General features: G+C 37.9%; 2 protein-coding genes across 2 annotated transcripts; both read right to left on the minus strand.

The window, feature by feature from the left end:
• Window positions 1–543: 543 nt before the first annotated feature.
• On the minus strand, window positions 544–9,186 carry LOC132168564 (protein ABC transporter 1, mitochondrial). Its single transcript, XM_059579564.1, has 8 exons — window positions 8,418–9,186; window positions 8,089–8,311; window positions 7,315–7,467; window positions 6,929–7,087; window positions 6,376–6,535; window positions 5,052–5,161; window positions 2,439–2,555; window positions 544–1,292 (listed from the first exon to the last, which is right to left on the minus strand). The coding sequence occupies exons 1-8, from the start codon at window positions 8,927–8,929 to the stop codon at window positions 894–896; spliced, it is 1,833 nt and encodes a 610-aa protein (XP_059435547.1). The 5' UTR covers window positions 8,930–9,186; the 3' UTR covers window positions 544–893.
• A 281-nt stretch (window positions 9,187–9,467) lies between these two features.
• LOC132168565 (peptidyl-prolyl cis-trans isomerase A1-like) lies at window positions 9,468–12,582 on the minus strand. Its single transcript, XM_059579565.1, has 7 exons — window positions 12,426–12,582; window positions 11,871–12,086; window positions 11,439–11,580; window positions 11,211–11,299; window positions 11,053–11,107; window positions 10,830–10,915; window positions 9,468–9,897 (listed from the first exon to the last, which is right to left on the minus strand). The coding sequence occupies exons 1-7, from the start codon at window positions 12,486–12,488 to the stop codon at window positions 9,742–9,744; spliced, it is 807 nt and encodes a 268-aa protein (XP_059435548.1). The 5' UTR covers window positions 12,489–12,582; the 3' UTR covers window positions 9,468–9,741.
• Between the last annotated feature and the right edge of the window lie 4,245 nt (window positions 12,583–16,827).

A 16,827-nucleotide genomic window follows, 5' to 3' on the forward strand; every position in this document is an offset into this window, starting at 1 on the left:
TGAATATTCTTCAGAAAATCATATTCCAAGTCAATCATTAATTGTCAGTGTCACATGTTACTTGGAGACCCTCGAATGGAAGACAAATAATTTTCCAATCTGAAGTTACTCACTTAAATCAATTTTTACTGTCACATCATTTTTATTTATATAACAGTTTACTAAATAATATTACTAACAAAATAAATAAAACTAGAGACAATTGTCTAACCGCTGCAAGTCCTAAATTTACTATAATATAGTAAATACAATTGACCATGTTTCACTAAGGGCGCTAAATAAAAGCAGAAACTCCACAAAGGCTCCCAAAAATTTCAAAATGTTCAATCATCAAAGCTCTGTTCAAATTCAAGCCCTTAAGGCTATGGGGAGCAAAAAGTTTCCAAATAAGCTATAAGTCTAGAGTCAATCATGAGTTCATCCATGTCAAGAAAAAAATCATGAGTTCATCAGCACTTTCAACTCGATTCAAGAAACACTTTTCTTGAAACCCTTGCATAAAAATCCTTTTTGAAGCGAAGAGTGACAAGAATATTTCTTAAGTACTATAAAAGAACACAAATCTTTCAATATATTTTCCAACTCGAAATTTGTTGAGTACAGTCAAAACAATCACGATCCCATGTATAATAATATGTTGATGGATCCCACGTATAGTATACTTTCTAACTTTTTTCCTCATATATGATTGACAAGTATTTTAAACGTCTTGTCCGGCTCAATTCTAGTTTGATTTTTTCCCAACGAGGTAAACTACTCTCTCTCTCTCTCTCTCTCTCTCTCTCCATTTCTTGAGAGACAAAAACAAATATTTCAGGATGCTCGCCAAAGCATAATTGCATCCAATAATTATTACATATAAATTTGAAAAGATAAAAAAAGAAGTTATAAGCCTATGAAGAACTTGAGCCACTTGACAAGATCTCACCATCTTCTTCACCAAATTGATAATGCTCATAAACTTGAAGTAATAATTCCCTACATGGTACAACGGCCCCAAGCTTGATGCAGGCCAAAAATGCACCTGAAAGCTTCCGATGAAGACTGTAGGCTTCATCAGGTGGCGGCGTCAGCCTATGCTTAAGCATTGTAGCCCCAAGGTTTGAGGCGCTTTGAGTAATGTTGGTGGACCGAAAGTCATACCCACCGGGCTTCGAGAAAGGCAATCCCACAACAAAACCAGCTTGAACATGGGCATCTAGCATTATCTCTGACTCCATTCCTGTGAGGAACCCAAGTCTTATTGACATCTCAATGACTGCATCCCTATCACCGTTTGCACATGCAATTACCTGATCAAACATACATAAACGGAAATGGAGCTCAGCAGGAAAAAAGGTCTACTATTTAAACTGTTAGCTAAACTGATCATGCTTCCAACTTAAGTTTGACATCTCACATTATCATAACCTCAAGGCAGACCACCATAAATGTTAGAAATTAGAACCAGCAGCATTAATCCATCTATCTAGCCTTAACTTCATGGATTATATTGTAATCAATCAAGGTCTGAAGTTATTGTATGACCGCCTGTCAACCTCACTCGGCCCACTACAAATTAGTGCAAAATTCCTCAGAGCCTAGTTGGGGCGCTAGAGTGGCCTGCCACAATCCCTGGTAAAAAATATTCATAGCCCACATCAACCTCTCTTATTAATTTTACTTTAAACTCAACACAACCATGGTGGACCATTCACAGCTTCCACAGGCCCTTGAAAACGGCCTTGTCATCGAGGGTGAGAAACCCAGATTTTTATGACAACTAAATACATGTCCTATTAATTACGACCTTATGATTAATTATGAGTCATATTCTGGCTATTAGGAAATTGTGGTTAATTATGAAAATTCCACTTTTAAGTAGATCCAATGAAATATTGAACACTGAATTATAGCTACTTGGCTGTTCCAGAAAGCAGGGCAGGTGAGTTGAAATCAATATCTCATAATATGCTTTTTGATGTGCACGCACACACACACATGCATGCCTTTGCGCAGACACAAACACACACACACACTAAGTTGGTTGAAAAAAGATTCTAAATCCTCTTAATCTGAACGAAATGGGGCTGCTCAAGATTCAGGAAAGAAAAAAAAAAAAAAACACACATGCAACCAAATAAAGTTGAGTGACATCATTGCTGTCTCAAAGAAGAGAAGAGAATGCTTAGTGCTTCATTTGCTTCAATGGACTTCATTGAGGTCAAGTGTGCCTGTATACTCATTCATGTTTCTCCCTTTGTACTATGTCATCTCTATAGATTAATTATTAAAGAAAATGTCATCAATGTGAACCACATAAATTTTCGAAGGACAGAGAGAGAGAGAGACCAAAATTCAGAATTTGAACCTCAATAAAGGCATATGCAAGAGAAGATGAAAATGGATAAAGATTTGAGATCAAAAAGTAAACCAAGAGTAGAGCAAAGAGAACTCACCATTCTTAAGTAGTCCTCAACAAAGCTTTTTGGGTAGTCCCGAGCTGCTCCAAAGTCAATGAGATTAATTACTTTTGTTGCCTCATCATACAAAAAATTACTCCAATTAGGATCTGTCTGCACTAGATCAACAAAAATACACGCAAGACAAACTTAGACCGTAGTTAGGGGGGAAATTCAGCAGAAGTGTCAATGAAACTCTTAATATTACTAAGAAACTGAGTGAAGAAAATTGACAAATATATAAACACAATACTTCACTCCAGTCCAGGCCTCTGCCATATCTTAACATTTCTCTAGCTTGGTTACTCCAAGAAACTCTGCTTATACTTCTAAACCACAATGCTTAGCGTCAAGATTAGTGTATTTTACAAATAGAGAGGTACTGGATCTATTTCTGATCAACTTTATAGGAGCAAATACAAAATTCTGGAATACGAATGCCTCACTATATGACAACTTACAGGAGACGCCTCAACTGACTTCTAGAATAGGGACATTTGTCCCTTTATTTCCAACACTCCCCTCCAAGCTGGAGCTTATATATCATATAAGCCCAACTTGTAACAAATGAACTCTTATTGACACAAACTCGTCTGTAGGCTGAAATACCATCAAATTGGTAGAAAAAACAAGAAGAATTTGCCCAGAACACCAAGAAACCAGCCATAAAACCATCGAATCAGTAAAAAGCGAACTGAACTGGCCGGAAACACAACAAAACTGGCCGAATAATGTCTGAACTAGTCAAAACTCTAAACATTGAAACCAGCTAGAATCTTGCCGGCAAACAATGAATTTGACTGAAGCATGCCAAAAGATACCAATGCCAGTCGAAAGTCGTCAAAAAAATATCAACATCAGTCGAAAACTTGTTGGAAAATACCAACACTAGTCAAAACTTGTGGAAATTACCTTCATCAGTCAAAAACTCACCAAGAAACACCATCACCAGTCACAACTCACTGGAAACCATCAACGCTAGTTGAAAACGCACTGGAAAACACCAATGCTAGTCAAACATTCACCAGAAAATACTAACACCACTTGAAACTTGTTGGAAAACACCGTCACCAGTCAAAAAATTTGTCAGAAACCCACCAAGTTGGAGAATCACTATAACCGACTGAAACTAGCTGGAACCAAATATTCCAACCGGGTCAGATATAGGCCTGCAATTTTTTTATTGGGTTTGGGCTTGACCAGATGAATAAGGTTCAGGTATGGACCAGGCTTTGAACTTAGGAAGGAAAATACTGGGATGGCCCAAAGGTAAAACTGGAATAAAGTAAACCTGACATAGGATTAAAGTAAGCAAAGAGATATTCCTATTTCGGAGTAGGGATAGCGTGTATTTGTAACCAAACAGGCCTTTGTCTTCCAAACCGGCCAAAGATTTGCCGTCAGCAACCAAATTACACTGACAACCACCACAAGAACACGAACAAACAACACTAAGGAAGAAATCTATGCAAAATGACCACACTATGGGGACAACAACAACAACAACAATTTTTCTTCCTCTTAGTCGCTCTCTTGTATACTCCCTGTGTACTAGGGTTGCGCCCCTTTGCGCCTTGATAATATATCTTTACTTATCAAAAAAAAAAAAAACAACAACAACAACAACCAATTACCAGCCACCACTGAAGACACTACCTATCACTTCTCCAGATGTGGCTGATCACCAGAGACAACATAAATGACAAAAAAACTCCACACACAGCACCACTACCACATGAAAACCATCAGCAACCACCACAGATGCAATAAATATTTTTCTTTTTCTTGTCCATCACTCACAGCCACTGACAGCCATATGGATGAGGTTGATCACACAACCATCAACTTCTGATAGGGGGAAAGAAAACACAAAAAAGAAAATGGCAAAATAGGGGGATAGATTTTTTTTTAATTTTTAATTTTTATGATTCCTAAACTTTGATTCTATGTCAAGATTAGTGTATTTCACAAAATAGAGTATGACCCTCACAATTCATTGTTATATAGATATACAGGAACAAATACAATATTCTGGAATATAAACAACTCACCATAGAGACACTTGTCCCTTTCTTTCTAACACTTAGCATGCTCCTTAAAGCAAAGAGCATGTTATCCATACCCAACTATCAGCGGAATGAAATAATTAAAAACGGGCATTTCTATCTTGGAACATTATCATCAGCAATTTGTTCTGCAAGTTGAGCTACTACTAAGAGAACATCAAAATTTCTACAATAAGCCTTAGGGCATTTCAGATACATTTTAGTTACTTCACTGCTGCAAATTTAGCATTCCAACGGGTCATGACCGCAAGTAGGTTTTTATCCTCACCCCCTCAAACTTTTTTACATTACATTATCTGATCCAAGAACTCCAAACAATTTGAAAGGTAGTTTCAGTTTCAGGCACCATCTTATATCAGCTACTGCAGCTATGAACAACCTCAGTAGTTGATAGCAAATGCCCAAGCCATTCCTAAAGTGAAGTAAAATAGATGCCTATAGGAGATAGTTAAAGAAACACCAGACAGGATACAAGAAAAAAGTTAAGAATGATAAACACATAAGAGTTAAAGATACTTTATCATATGCAAAGAAAAGAACATGCCTGCATGAAACGATATACAAATAACTCCGTCAAACTGAGCTCCAGCAACTTTTTCCCAATATAATTACGAGTCTCCTGGTCTAGCAAGGCGACTTTATCAATTGGAATTCCTGTAACAAGGGAAAGTCAATCTCATGTATTCAAACTCCACTATTGATCAAAACAGATCCTTTTGTTTGCTTCTTATTTTTCCCCAGTAACGATAAAAACGGATTGTGTTGGCATCATATTAATATACAATCTCCCGGAAAGAAGATTATCTTTATCGAAGACAAGAAGGAGAAACCAGGAAGAAAATTGTTCAATATCTTCAATATGAACCACGGCAAAAAACACCATTTGCACTTATTGAGCTGCTTTTATTATATAAAGAGCTAAGACAAAATTTGATTAGAAAAACTAAAAAGATTGTACATTTACAGAGTTTTATGAATTAAAATATAAGCTATTTCCTTTTTGTATTAAATCAAATATTGGCTCAACATGTGGGGCCTTCCATGAAATCTAGCTGCCAATTAATTTAAAGTGAGATTAAAGCTATTATATATTTTGACACTTTTAATAAATGCCAATCTTCCTCAACAGCAATTTCTATTGATGGTCACAACTATTGAAGCAAGATGTCTTCTAACTGGCATTTGGGTGCATATTACACATGTCTAGTTTAGATTTAAATCAGCTCAAAATAGATGACCTTTTTTTCTTTTTCTTTTTTTCTGGGCCAAAACAGATGATCTATAAGTATGAATGTCTTTACAACTAATAAAGATATTGGAGAAGTTTTCAATCTGCCTCTTCATGAGTGTTCTAAAAAAAAAAATCTGCCTCTTCATGAAATAGCTAAAAACACCTTCCTTATCACTGTATAAAATAAAATTCAATGTATTTGAACAGAAGGTGAAACACATAGTTTGGCAAAAGGATAACATCAACTGACATCAACAAAACTCCATTAAACTGACTTCTCCACTCCACTTCCCTCCTTCCCCATATTTCTTCATACAATTACGCCCATGACTTTTCGCTTATAAACAAAGCATGTGACATTTTTGCTAGCAGAATGAATACAAGATGGGAAAAAAAACTGTAATACATGACTAGGATTTTTAAGGTGAAAAACATGATGAATTTTACAAGAAAGAAAATGCATACTTCTTGTAGTCACAAATCATGTTTATGCAATTTAATTTATAAGCAGCTCTTCATGTGGCTCATGCTGAAGCTTTTTGTTTTAACGCAACTGTGCAAATTGCCCTTTTACTTCTCAGAGTTTCGACCATTGAGTAGCAATGATAAAGTATGATAAAAGATGTGATATAATTACCAGAAACAAGTTCAGTAGTTAAGACTTTTTTTCTTGAAAGATTGTCCACAACCAATGGAACATAAAACCCCTCTGTGCCAGATATAAGATTACGGAAGCGTTTTTGATTTGCTGCCTCCAATTCATAGTCACATTCACGAGATAATTCTTCTTTTGCCACCTACAAAAACTCCAAGAACATAAGCATGCATTTTCAAGCATCTTTCTAAGCTTCAGCCACCATCCTTGGTGAACCAATCTTGATTCTGAATCATTCAGTACAGAACTAAGTGTCCAAATAATGTAGCAAAAGAGTGTACACCCTTACTCAGAGCTGGTGTAGAAGAATGGCAGGAAGTTGTAGGAGATCAAAGAATAATGATATGCTATAAATTTTGCTGGTAACTTAGAGAAAGAATGAGGTCAGCAGGAAAAGAGGAGATAACTGGGCTTTGCAAAGAATTTTAAGTTGTTTGAGTGTCTCAGGGATTGCATGCTCAAGAATATGGTGTTTAAGGCTAACCAATACAATACATTGATATATATATACATGAATGCATATACATATGCATACCTTGATAGCCCTGTCAAGATAAAGTCCTTTTGGAATTAGGTTTGTATAATCTAAAAGTAGTTTGACATTCTCTATGTCACTTTCAATGCTATCTGCAACGCCAGGATACTGAATTTTCATTGCCACTTGAATACCAGCCTTTGTGACAGCTCGGTGCACCTAAAATTGTTTAAGAACTATGAGACCAACAGAAGAAAAATTGTGAACAATATAGAAGCAGACAACATCTGTTGATACCATTATCTACCATCATTACTCCTTTTCTCTTTCCAAAAGCAAAGATGATAGGATAAGACTAAAGGGATGGGCTTGGGATACAGGTGGGGGGTTGACAAGACTAGCATCCAGTGAACAAACAATACTGAGCAATGAAGCTGTCGTATCACCTGGCCTATGCTTGCAGCAGCAATTGGTTCATAATCAAAACTAATCAACTTCGATGACCATTCAGGACCTAATTCAGCATCCAAAACTTGGTTGAGCTGGCTTCTTGGCATCACATCTGCGCCTTGACGGACAATATCCAGAGCAGCCAAGATCTACATGGAATTGAAAGATGTCAAAAAAAACATACTGAAGCATAAGACACACACACACACACACAAAAATAAGACTTAATCAGTACAAATAAACCTTCCCAGTATTCCAAGCATATGTAACACTATTAAATACAACAACCAAGAAAATGAGAATGAGCACAATCCATTTTCCTAGAAAAGCCCCCATAGCCTAGTATAGTTCTACTAGGCTTGATAACAGATTCATATTTAGTAGAATTATGACAATTGATGTAAAATCCTTCCCATAGAACCTGGCAGTCATCCCTTGCAAGATGGCATTTAGTAATCACTGCGCTCAGCCACTAAATTCAAATGATATATTTTTATAGCACAGCCAAGTCAAAAGCCCTCTAACGGAGAAGTTATTTGATTACAGTTTAATGAAAATATATGAAAAATTAAAAAAACGTATCGGATCGGATGGTTTTCAAGCCGAGCTTCAGCTAAAAAATGCTGACACTCGGCAAATCATTCCCAAAAGTTGGTAAGAAAGAAGAATCATCATCATCGACCATGAACCTCTTCATTTAATAGTACACCTTCTCGTGAATAAAGAAGCAACTGAAGTACAAATATAAAGGAAAAAAGGAATGAGAATACCGGAGCAGGGACGAGGGATTCGTCCTGTATACTCAGCATCTGCCCTATTTTAAGCGCTGCTCCACGCATTCTGCAAAGCGCAAGGGCTAGACGTTCTGCATTTTGTTCGGAGATGAATGGAGAGAGCGCAGATTGCTTGTTTTGTGATGGCGCGCCAAAAACAAGCCTCCTGGTAGATTCCTGAAGGGTTCCCCACGCAAGGCCAGCTCCAAGACCAGCAAACCTTATTAAAAAGATAATAATAATAAGGTTGAAGAACTCTAATAAGCGAAAAAAGTTATGTCATCCGTATATAATACATGCGGCTATAGAATCGAAAGAGCACCGACCCCAGCGCTCTAGAAAATGGAGTGGAAGGAACTCTCCTCTCCCTGGGCTTCCTCCTCTTAAATTCCACTTGGGCATTAATGCCCCTGTCCTCCGTAGCTTCTTTGACCGACCCAAACCCATCCGTAGTATCCAAATTCTCCACCGCAGAAGAAGAAGAAGAAGAAGATGCATCTTCCCTCACATTGTTATTGGTATCATTGCTAGCATCGAATGATGAGGGTTGTTGTTGTTGTTGAAAGGTAACAGGCGTGGCCTCCTCGGAGGACTCGTTACCGGTGGTGGTTGTGAAGTGAACGACGGAATCGGGGTTGGAGGAGCCCGCGTTTGAAAGGCTGCGGACCTTGCCCTTGGTGAGGCCGGAGAGGTCCGTGGCGGATACAATGACTTTCTTGATTAGGTTTTGGAGATCTCCATTCTTGGCGGCTTCCAGAGCTTGGGAACGTTTCACCAACTCCTTGGCGATTAACGATAGCCCGTTCACGAGCCTATCTACCTCCTTCAACGAACCCATACAATTAACTATTTCAGCAATTTGTTTTAGAGGATTCTTCTGCACCTTGCCCTTTGCATCTGCCTTTTACTACCAAATTCTTCTGCGCCTTGCCCTTTGCATCTGCCTTTTACTACCAAATTCTCTTTTCAAACTAAACAGCTCTACAGACGCGAAAACTCCTTCAACGGTAAGTGGATCTTCTCCATTTGATTGAGGTTTCGAGGTTTAAACGGTTGGGATTTCACAGAAGAAAAAGTATCCTAAGGCATAGAGACTGCCACATCACTAGGACTATGACCAAAATAGCTTCCGGCTGTTGAACGGGCTATCCGTGAAGTTCTTAGAATAAATACAGCCCAATTGCAATACGATCCACGGAGTTTGGACCAGGTCCAGAACGTGGGCTTGGGCCACGATGCAACAACCGCTGCTTGTAGCACAATTGCTTCTCATGCGCAATTGTGAAATGAAGTGAATGCATAATGATATAATCCCCTATGTTAAGCTTATTATAGCTCATCTCCAAAAAAAAATAAAAAATCTTATCCCAGATGTCACTGCAGAATGGTCTCTGAACTGCCTCTATGAATTCATATATGTGACACAAACTTGTTGACGACAATACATGCCAATTTTGTATTTGGATGGATCCACCCAATTAATAATACATGCTCCTCTACCGCCAGCTTATTGAAAATCGTCAAGATTTTCCTCAGCTAAATACAAAGTATCTCCCTTACAGGATTTTTCGCTAAATCATTTGCAAACTAAACTGATAATTAGGAAAAAGAAAGAAAGAAACCAAGGGGCACAATGAATCAACAGATCAGTCAGCCATCTATGGGCAGCTCTCCGCAATTGACGATTCTGCACGGCACACGGGGAGTATCTGACCTGCTTGTCTCCTGGGATTCCAGTTTCCTCACAACATCAATTCCTTCAATAACATTTCCGAACACAACATGGCGATTGTCCAACCAGGGAGTCTACATAAAGCAAATTCACAACATTATCCATAAAGAGTTTGAGCCATAGAGAACCACTTAACCAAACACAAAATTAGGGTATAACTACTTAAATTAACCAGTGAAACCAAGGTATTGGCTGATGTCATGAGATTAACAAACAAGCAAGTACGTGGGCTAGATACAGTCAGTGCTGAAAACATATGCTTACAAAAAAGACAGAGGTCCTTCAACCTGAAACGAACACGGTTCTACGATAATAGATAAAACTCAATGAAAGTTCCTGAGCATTCTGGTCTCCTATTCATGTGTAATGTTTGTTTATCTGAGGTCATCTGTTCAAGGTCTCTACTTCTGACATGTTGTATTTTGACAAGCAAGGATCATGCCTTTAGGTTTGCCTTGAGGAAGAAAAATGTCAATGATTAACCTTGACGACGAATGAGTAGGAAGATGAGTAGTCCATATAGAGTGAATGGTTTATTAAAACACTCACGGGTGCTAAGTCCCACATTACGTATTTACTAGATGAAATTGAGCCTTAATAAGTGATTATAGAGAAGCTCCAAACCAACTAATCCTTTTACATTGATAGCACAAATATGGTTAATGCTTTCTTTGGACCATTATACTTGAACCCAAAACTCACCTTATCTCCTAAGAATAGGTGGAAGAGGTGATATTTTAGTATATTTTGAGTTGTAACAGGCTTTATACTTATATTTGTGAAGAACCATGACACCGCATTATCGCTGCCATGAGAATGTCCACTAGGGGGGAAAGAACATTTCTAGGCGGTCAAAAGACACATTTCAATATTCAAAGATTACTGAAAGTAATATTTGCAAATACCCATGGGAGATTAGATGGCCAATATGGCTCTAAAAGTGAAAAGAATGATATTTCAGAAATGCTGTCAAACAGATTGAAAATGATTACAGCAGCTATCTCACCTTCACTGTGCAAATGAAAAATTGGCTGCCATTGGTATCAGGACCAGCGTTGGCCATGCTCAAAACTCCAGGCCCAACATGCTTCACTGCAAATTAGTGCCAGAATATCAGTACCATACTTGCCGTTCATTCAAATACCTCCTAGAAAACTGAACAAAATTTCTTTTACTATGCTCCTCATTATTAAAGCGCAATACTCTCATTGAGGAATAGTAAGACATACATGTAAAGTTCTCATCTTCAAATCTAGAACCATAGATGCTGATTCCTCCAGTTCCCTGCAGCCAGTGAACACCACAATTCTTGGCTTAGTGTTAACGCACCTAGCTCTCTGGTCCACAGAGAGAGAGAGAGAGAGAGAGAGAGAGAGAGAAAACTAACATCTCCTTCTGTGAAGTCCCCTCCCTGGATCATGAAATCTTTAATAATACGGTGAAAGGAACATCCTTTGAAACCAAAACCTTTCTCTCCTGCATTAAGATTATTACGATTTCATCTTTAAAGTGAACCATAATACAATCTATATCAGAACAACAGCAACAACAAAAACAAAAATAAAAAAAGTAGTAGTGCCTCTAAAGAATTACGACTAGTGTGAACAAAGCTTACCTGTGCACAAGGCTCGGAAATTCTCAACTGTTTTTGGAACCACGTCTCCAAAGAGGCCAATTACAATCCTACCTGCAGGTTCAAGCCCGATTTCTACATCAAAGAAGCACTTGGTTGTCACTTTGGCTTGCAGCTCAAGATCCTAAAATAACATAACCAATATAAGATAATGAAACCACCATATTCACCAGAATCAAGATAGCTACAAGGATTACAGGAACCATTCCATGACATATAACAACAATGTAACCATGCTGGAAATAGGAAAGTAATACTGATACAAATTTTCAGTGGCAAACAATGTACTTGTGTCAGTATCATGAGATTTATGGTTTCTATTGATGGAAAATCTGCCTTCCATTGTTTAAGACAGGCTATAGAAATTCTTATTAAGAATTACCAAAAGCACAGCGATTAAATGAGAACATTTACATTTGCCATTGAGTTGCACACCATTCTCCGGTACTTGATTGAAGGTGCTCTAGAAAGTCTAATAACTGAAAAACTTGAGGCATAGCGTGATCTCGATGTGAGTGCTCTTGAAGGACAGCTTAAATTTGGAACTTGGGAGTAGCCTGACCGCAAACTTGTAGAGCCCCACATAACATGCGGCACACGCAGATTAGACACGCTTTGGCTATGACTCCCCTGAAAAGGCAAACATAGCACGGAATGAGTGAAAGTAGTGATTAGTAGCTATAAATAACAATTGTTGGTGGGCAATCCAGGTATGTTAAAAGAAACCCAGTTGCGCATTATATCATGAACAAAATTGAACAAACATGTTGCGCGCGACATGCATGTGTATCAACAATCTTTACAACAGAATGTCGAGATTAATTGATTGCCTCTACGAACCACTCAAAAAAGAATCGCGGCTAAGAGTGCCAAAGATTTAGTAAAGCGTACGTAGCTGAAAATCAAAAGCGCGCTTGGGATGAAGTTGACTGGTTTTGATTAATAATAAGGAAAGTAGAAAAAAAGAACCTGGAAAACAGAAGGGAGAGTGGTGTGGCAATACACCACTTGCATTGGGACTGCAGAGGCCATAAGGCTATTGACAATTGAGATTAGTTACAGCAGGAAATGCTTCAAAACACTTATCTCAGCTCTCAACTGCAGAATAGGGCTTTGGATAGGATACATTTAGAGAGACGAGTTATGATAGAGAGTGCACACGCCCGTGTTTTTTTAATATTTTTTAATATTAAAATAATATATTTTAATATTATAATTAAAAAATATATATTAAAAAATATTAAAAAATAATAAAAAACACGGGCGTGATTCTCTGTATCATCACTCTTAGAGAGACACTGAGGGTAATCTTGTATAGAGACTTGGGAAGTGATGATAGAGAGAACACGGTCGTGCTTTTTTATTATTTTTTAATATTTTTTAATATATAATTTTTTAATTATAATATTAAAAAGTATTATTTTAATATTAAAAAACACGGACGTGTTTTAATATTAAAAAACACGGGCGTGCATCATAACTCGAGACTTGGGAGATTGAGATTTGACAGGCGTGGACTTTTTTTCTTCTCTCTCCATTTTTTGGTCACAGAGGGCCGGAGGGCTTGTCGTTTACACACACCTTAGGGTCCACGACGACCGAGGCCCGTATGAGTATTTTAAAGTGGTCTCCGAATTCTTCGTAACTGAAAAAAATAAAATAAAAAAATAGCCTTGTCAATTGAATGATCTAGTTGGCATAAATTTAGGAAAAAATATTTTAGAGGTCATTAAGTTTTCTAAGTTTTAAATTTCATCAATTTACTTTCTAAGGCTATAGCTATTATCAAATAGATTTTTTATTTTTCTATTACAAACCCTGCCAGCTCAAGTAGGTATTCGTGCAAAACAGTTCTGCCTCTCTCTAGAATTCTTCTATTTTTTCTTCTAAACAACATTAAGAAGAACTTCAAGATGAGGGAAGATCTAGATCTAGATCTTCCCTTCTCCTCTTTCACGGTAGTAGTGCTCGGTATCTTTTCTGTAGGCTTCACTGATCTTCGTTTTTGACGGGTTTTTTTAGATCTAGTTTGTAGATATAGATATGGATCTTCAACCTTAGATTTGATCGTCTGCCTTGCTCTTCCGCTACTGTTTGTGGGGTTTTTGTTTTTTGTTTTTTATTTTGTTTGCCCTACTCTTCGAGTTGAGGATGAATCTATTGTCCTGGCCTTCGGGTTGAGGATAGAGTAGATCGGTATGGGGGCTTAGCTCTCACGGTAAGGATTTTTATTTTCTAGTTGTTTTTAATTTTTGTTTCTGTATTTGGGTTACCCATGTCCTAAATCTAGTCTACACGAAACAGATCTGTTCCTTAAATGCAATTGTATATGGGTTAGCGAAAATTTAAAGTCATTTTTATGACTTTGTACCTGCATAACTTTAGGCTCTGGTTTTTTAGAGCTATACTTTGTGTTGAAAGAGCTTTATGCTTGTGACACTTCATCAATGGAAGCTCCATATTTTTCAAAAAAAAAAAAAAAAATTTCTATTAAATTTCTACAATTAAAAAGTGAAATGTGTCTCCTTTAATAAAAAAGTAAAAATAAAAATTTTAACTTCAGAGAGTAAATTAATATCATTTAAATCTTGATTTGATAAAAAAAAAAAAAACATATATTTATTTATTTTATTTTATTTTTAAAAATATGGAACTTTCATTGATAAAATTTTATGTGCATAAAGTTCTTACAGCATAAAGCATACATCTCTGAAAAATCATAACCAAAAACTATGAAGGTTACAAAGTCATAAAAATGACTTAAAGCTTCTGCTAACACATGTACAATTACATTTAAAGAACAAATCTGCTTCAAGTAGACTAGATCTAGGACATGGGTAGCTCAAATACAAAACAAAAATAAAAAATAACTAGAAATTAAAAATCCAGCTGTGAGAGTTAAGCCCCTACACCGATCTACTACATCCTCAACCTAAAGGCTAGGACAACAAATCCATCCTCAACCTGAAGGTCAAGACAAACAAAATAAAAACAAAAGAAAACAAAAATAAAAACCTCACAAGCAGCAACGGAGGAGCATGATATTGTAGATAGCCTTTCGGAAGACACGCCTTGGCCAAAGAAGACGATCAGATCTAAGGTTGATGCAGATCGCAGGTCCCCTGGAAGTGCGATCGAGCGCACGTGTACCTGCGATCGAGCGCACTTCCAGACACTTGTGCACCAGGCCCCTGGTTGTGCGATCGAGCGCACTCAGAGCTGCTTATGTTATATTATGCGTTTTAAATTAGGTTAAGCCGTCTTTATTTCCTTGTTTTAGTAGGATTAGGGTTTTGGGAGTCAATATTTTGTTATTTTATTAGGTTTAGGGTTTTGGGGTATTTATGTCATATTTTATTATGTTTAGGGTTGTGGGATATAAATATATGCTTATACCCTCCAGTAAAGACAGTTGTAGTTTATTATTGATTTTGATTAATGAGAATACTCAGAGTTGAATTTATTCCTATTTTCCTTCAAAACCTAGAGAGTATCTAGTTTTGTCAAGAAGAATTCTTAGATCTTTGATAGAATCTAGATCTTGAGTTATTTATCTGCTGCTTATTGATGTTCTTCGTTGCAGCCCATTAAGTCACGCTGCATCAGTTGGTATCAGAGCTCAGTTACTTTCCATGAATGGGGAGGAGCAACCGCTTTGCAGACATGAACGAGGTGTACGTGCGTATGGAGACAGCACGTAAGGAGCAACCGGTGATTCGTTTGAGGCACATGAGTGGTGGGCTGAACAATTGTTCACTGAACTGAGTCGTGATTCGCGGAGGAGAAAGGCAAATCTATTGCTGAACCTTGGCAACACACGAGGGATCAATTCAGGACTATGAGGGATCAAATTGAAGACCTCACTACCCAATTATCCAACTTGTGTGGTCAACATGGGAACGAATCTAGAAACCCGTTTGCGAAGCGCCGAACGCACGGACGTCAGCACCTTGCGCAAGCTCATGCCAATCGGCAGTTAATTAGATTCGAACTCAAAATTTCAAAATTCGACGAGGATCTAGAACCCAATGAACTTTTGGATTGGGTGTTGGCTGTTGAAGATGTTTTTGAATTCAACAGGGTGCCCGATGAACAATGAGTCCCTTTAGTGGTATATACATTCCGGGTAAGAGTTGGTGCGTGGTAGCAACAACTAAAGAGAACTAGGAAGCGGGAAGGCAAATTGAAGATCAATAGTTGGGAGAAACTATTGAAATATATGCGCGTCGCTTTCTTTCCCCATAGTTATACGATGGGCCAGAAGTCACAAAATTGGAGACAAGGGTCTATGGCTGTAACAAAGAAAATAGAAAATTCCTACAAAAAAAAAGTGTTTAGGGAAACATGAAGTGAGGCGAAGAGTCTACGACAGGCCAATTGGACCCTTACTTGCCAACCACAAATCATAAACCGAATCCGTATTCTGTGGAGGAGGAAAAAGAATTTGTGGATGAAGAGTTTCAGGAGTCCGAATTCATTGATGAAGAGTTCAGACATGAAGATGTTGAAGATCTTTCGCAAGGATTTGTGGATTGGGATTCCCCACCAACCTATGATGACGAAGTCAATGAGGAAGAACCGAGTGAAGGACCTTTGGCATCCGACCTAGAGGATGAGTACGAAGAGGATGGATTTTCTCCCATGCTTGATGGCCTGTACCCCGAAGAAGATGACCAAGAGGAAGAGTACAAAGAAGATGGTTTTTCTCCCATGTTCAGCGGCCTCTACCCCGAAGATGATCAATTGGAAGAGGAGGAGCCCACGGGTGACATCAACAATTATGAAGAGGTTGATGAAGACTTTTCAGGTAAACTATCTAATTATAATGATGAAGGGATTGATTATGTTGATTTCCTTGGTGTTGAAAGTATTTTAAATTCTACTAACAACAATTGTGATGAGTTCTATGCGGATGAGGAGAATTATATGTTCACAAGAGAAACAACGGTTGATCCGTCCTGGAGTATCTTCATGGCACGTGAAAGAGAGAAAAAACGGGAGAAGAACGGCAAATCTAAAGTATTGCCGAGTGGTGTGTGGGGCTTTCATAACAACCATCAAAGTATTTTGATGATGAGGAGCGTCACGTTTATTTTGGGGTGTTGCCTTTTCTTGATCTTGAAGAAGGGCGAGTGGAATGAGTTGACTGGACATCCGAGGGACCGTGGAAAGAACCGGTTGAATTTGAGGGCGAATTCTCTCCAACAAGGGGAGAATGATGCAGATCGCAGGTCCCCTGGAAGTGCGATCGAGCGCATGTGTACCTGCGATCGAGCGCACTCTGAGCTACTTATGTTATATTTTGCATTTTAAATTAGGTTAAGTCGTCTTTATTTCCTTGTTTTAGTAGGATTAGGGTTTTGGGAGTCAA

This window comes from Corylus avellana, chromosome ca2, assembly GCF_901000735.1.
Source record: "Corylus avellana chromosome ca2, CavTom2PMs-1.0".
Lineage (NCBI taxonomy): Eukaryota > Viridiplantae > Streptophyta > Magnoliopsida > Fagales > Betulaceae > Corylus > Corylus avellana.